This window comes from Alligator sinensis, unplaced genomic scaffold (assembly GCF_000455745.1).
Source record: "Alligator sinensis unplaced genomic scaffold, ASM45574v1 scaffold1841_1, whole genome shotgun sequence".
Lineage (NCBI taxonomy): Eukaryota > Metazoa > Chordata > Crocodylia > Alligatoridae > Alligator > Alligator sinensis.
In genome coordinates, this window is record NW_005843034.1 from 351002 (window position 1) to 355076 (window position 4075).

The 4075-nt window shown below is 37.0% G+C and overlaps 1 protein-coding gene across 3 annotated transcripts in view; it reads right to left on the bottom strand.

Annotated features, from left to right (window-relative positions):
* HNRNPH3 (heterogeneous nuclear ribonucleoprotein H3) overlaps window positions 1–3353 on the bottom strand; it is a 7282-nt gene extending 3929 nt beyond the window's left edge. Inside the window, exons 1-5 of one of the 3 annotated variants that reach the window (XM_006036855.3) lie at window positions 3185–3353; window positions 2522–2660; window positions 1822–1964; window positions 1290–1376; window positions 879–997 (exon numbers count right to left, since the gene is read on the bottom strand). In XM_006036855.3, coding sequence (XP_006036917.1) covers window positions 879–997; window positions 1290–1376; window positions 1822–1964; window positions 2522–2660; window positions 3185–3302 — 606 coding nt within the window. In that variant the 5' untranslated portion in view covers window positions 3303–3353. Of the gene's footprint in view, window positions 1–878; window positions 998–1289; window positions 1377–1776; window positions 1965–2521; window positions 2661–3184 lie in introns of all 3 variants that reach the window. The other 2 variants (XM_006036854.3, XM_025193234.1) reach the window with 2 other exon arrangements.
* Window positions 3354–4075: the final 722 nt, after the last annotated feature.

Genomic DNA, 4075 nt, shown 5'->3' on the forward strand with positions numbered 1-4075 from the left:
CCATCTTGGAATTGAGTAAATATGGTATGCAAGATCAGCAGATGCAACAGAGGCTCCCAACTTTGATCCAGTTCAACATTTATTTCCAGTTTTAGTCACCTTTACATCCCAAAAGAATTGGGAGGGAGGGGGAGGGGAGATGGAAGGTTTTTCTTTTCTAATATACATATAGTCTCAACAGACAGCAAATTCCATTTTTTATTAGTATGGAAGCATTAAATGTCAAACACCTAAGAAAGGATTACAGGAAGAGGGTAGAAAAAAGATTGAGAACAATCTGAATGTGAGTTACTTGCTGGTATCACCCACTGAAAGAGTTTGACAACTTTGTCTTCATGGCTGGGAAACTGGTGACTGCTTATCTGATGACAGCCTATTACAGTCTGATTATCTGTTGTTAGAAATAATGTCTGGCTTTTATTTCTGCTCATAATTTCATTGTATGCTACCAAAAAGATTCTAGTATTTTGAAAAGTTAGGTTAAATTTAATGATAGATCCAACTATAAAAATAATTTTTGCCAGTAAATCAAAAGGGTAACAACCAGATTCTGCATTAATTGCCAGGTTTGTTTCAGCATTATTTTAGCTACGCATTCATGTGTGCTTCTGAAGCATCTAATGACATTCAAAGGGAGTCTTCATTACTTTGAGAACTGACAACCTTAAATGCTATTACTTTCGTAAAACTTAATTTCCAAGATATTTAGTTGATTTTTTTTTTTTTTGCCATTTCAAGGGGAGTTGCATAAATCCCATGAAACTATTTGGCAAAATAGAACAAAAAACTACAAAAAATTAATGTTAATATTTGGTACAGAATACCAAAAAGAAAGCTACAGCATTACAACAGAATGCATTTTTTCTTAAAATACTTACATTAGCAATATCATTTTCTGTTGCTCGGAAAGGCAACCCTCTCATGTGAACAAAATGACCACCACCATGAAAACCTGAACCTGCATCTCCACCTCCACCATAGCCATGTCCTCCCATACCTGTAAAACAGTACACTTGAGAATCTCAAGAAAAGCTAGACACACCCATTACCACTATTGGCTCCTGTCTTTAAAAGTGTATGTACTATGCAACTGCCGCTCTAGATTGGGACATAACTACATTTTCAAATGTAGCAAACACTAGTAACTTAAGAGCATTAATCAGAACAATTCTGCTTTCCAGATACTTCTACTTGAACTGATTTATTAATCTATTTTTTCTATGACTTACGTTAGCAGCTGTTCTTTAGCAATGCTCAAATAGTAGAAGTTTTTTAAATGCTGATTTTACCTCTCCCATCTCTCATTCTGTCATCATAGCCATCGTTTCCATAGCCATAGTTATTATAGCCACCATAATCATCGAAGCCACCATATCCTGTACAATTTAAAAAGAGAGCCATAATTATGTTCACAAAAATTCAATAGATAAAAACAAGTCTATAATTCCACTTGTTAACTTAGACATCTGACCAATATAAACACAAATTCTCACTTTTAAGTGCTTAACATTTAGACATGCAAATTATTTTTTCCAACTTCTTCCCTCAAAATGTATTTCCATGTTTCCATACAGTTTCTATTACCTTGCAATATTTATGTGCCAGCACTTTCAGCAACACTCATTGTTGGTATGTCAGTAAGAATCCAGTTATAAATATGTATTTTTTTTCCCAAACCTAGCAGGTACTGAAGTTAATGACATTTCTCCATTTCTTGACAAAAATGTCAGAAACACGAAACTGTCAACAGAACCTTTGTTCATTAGATACACATACCACCGTCATATCCACCACCTCCTCGACGCATTCTGTCATACATACTTCCACGCCCAGCTCCATAATAACCCCCTCTTCCTCCTATTGGTCTATCATATGGTCCAGGTCGTTGCTGTCCCATCATTCTTCTTGGTGGGTCATAGAATCCTCTGATTTCACTCTTACTACTTTTGAAGATTTCAATATATCTAAATAAAAAAGTATTTTCAAGATACAAATAAGAACACGTGCACAAGCTGTTTGAAAATTACAACGGCTGCACTAAATTAGTTAACTGTCTTTCTAAAGCTAGATATACTCCAAATACAAACAAAGATACCATACAATTTAAGTCACCCAATAACCTTAAGATTCTTAAGCGTATCAATAGAAAGCTTTTATTATTAGTAAATTTTACTGTGAAAGAATTCTGACTGTATAGTTTAAATACAAGAGAAGTCTTTGTACTAAACTTGTACTTCTACTCTTGAAAAATAGCTGGCTATACTCATATTTATCATAGAATATCCTACACAAAAAAAATTGAAACAAAGTTCTGATTTTAGCAAACTACATAGTGTAATACTGTCTTCCCCCACCCCCCAAAAGCTACTGTATTTGCCAAGTTAAACTTAGGATCATAATTATAAATTCTTTAAAATAGTCAGTTAAATATTATGGTCCCCAACCCCCCCAAAAAAAGCATTACTGACCCACAACCCCCAAAAATAAAGATTTAACACCATCCCAAACTCTCCATCCCCACCTGTGCCCTATTCTTTCCTTGTGTTTCCCCAGAGCATTTTCTGCTATCTCCTTTGAAGCAAACTGCACGAAGGCCTCCCCTGTGCTTCTCCCCTGGTAGTCCAGCGTCAATGTTATCCCATTTGGCACGATTTCCAACCCTTTAACCCAAGGACAAATAACCCCATCAAGGGGAACAGTGTTAAAGGCTGAAACATTCCCATCTGTAGCAAATACTTAAAAGCATGTCTAAACAACAACAAAAAATATATCTGTTTCCCCCATCACCCAACAAAACAAGCCAATGATCTTTCATTAAACATTATGGGTTTAGCTATACTGTTATAGCTTAAAAACAGATAATCCCACCTATGTTATATGAAGAAACGACTACTAGTCAAACAGTTTAACTTTGCTCCAAATTCTAATATATAACACAGTAGCTTTGTTTCAAAAAAAAATTACTGCCTTGACAGAATCAGATATATCGGTTTTTTACTATATCAAATATTATCATCTAATTACAAATGCATAAGTTTTTACTTTGGAAATATAATTTAAGACAACCCACCCCCCACCCAATAATTGGTTATTAATAAATTAAACTACATGAAACAGTAACAGAAGTGAACATAGCAGAAATACAAAAATCTCAGCGACTATACTTTGTCTATACTAGAGATACCTTGGAAAAACTGGACAATCTCCTCTTTGCTGCAACCAAATGGCAGGCCACGAAGTCGTACTACTGTTCCATCATTAGATGCATCATTTGGGCCATTATGTTTCCCACTCCAGTCCATTTTTTTCTATTAAATGAAACACTACAGGAAAAAAAAAAACAACAAAAGAGAATAAACGTATTACTAAGCTCCACTAAAAAAACCCCCAAGAGTCCAAGTTTCTTATGTTGAAAAGTTAAAAGTTATGTGAAGATTACCAGCTGTATCCCTATTACACACTTGAGTTGCAGTATAATAGAGAGGATGCATCAAACTTTGATAATAAGCATGACTTAATTCAGCACACTGCCAAATCTGAGGGGCTATGAGTGTGTATCCTCACTGGTGTTGCTTAGAGGCATATAAGATTACAGGAAAAACATTGGCATACTTGAGGAGAACTGATTGTTTTGTTTCAAGAGACAAAAGGCTAGAGTGCATTTTTATGTGGCCTGTTGTACTGATGCAACTGGAAGCCCTCAGGGTAACTTCAGGGAGATTTTTTTTTTTAACCCCCATACTATTAAAAGGCAGCAGAAAGAACATAAGCATCTATGCACTGGGAGACAAAGATGCACTGAGCTGGGATCAAGACTTGCAGCCCGGTCCCTATAAAGGCACACCTTTCCCTTTGGCTGCTATTTGGGCACGATTCAAAGTTCCCAGACTTGCTGCAATTCCCTCCACACACGGGAGTGCTCCCTACACATCCCGCACACCGAGCAAGTGCAGGGCTCTGTGGTACGAAGGGGCACAGTTCGGAGCACGAACAGCGCGGCTTTTCAGAGGTCCGCGACTAGTTACTGTCCCGTGCCCGCAGCTTCACCCGCCAGGTCCGGCCCCGGCCCGCAGTG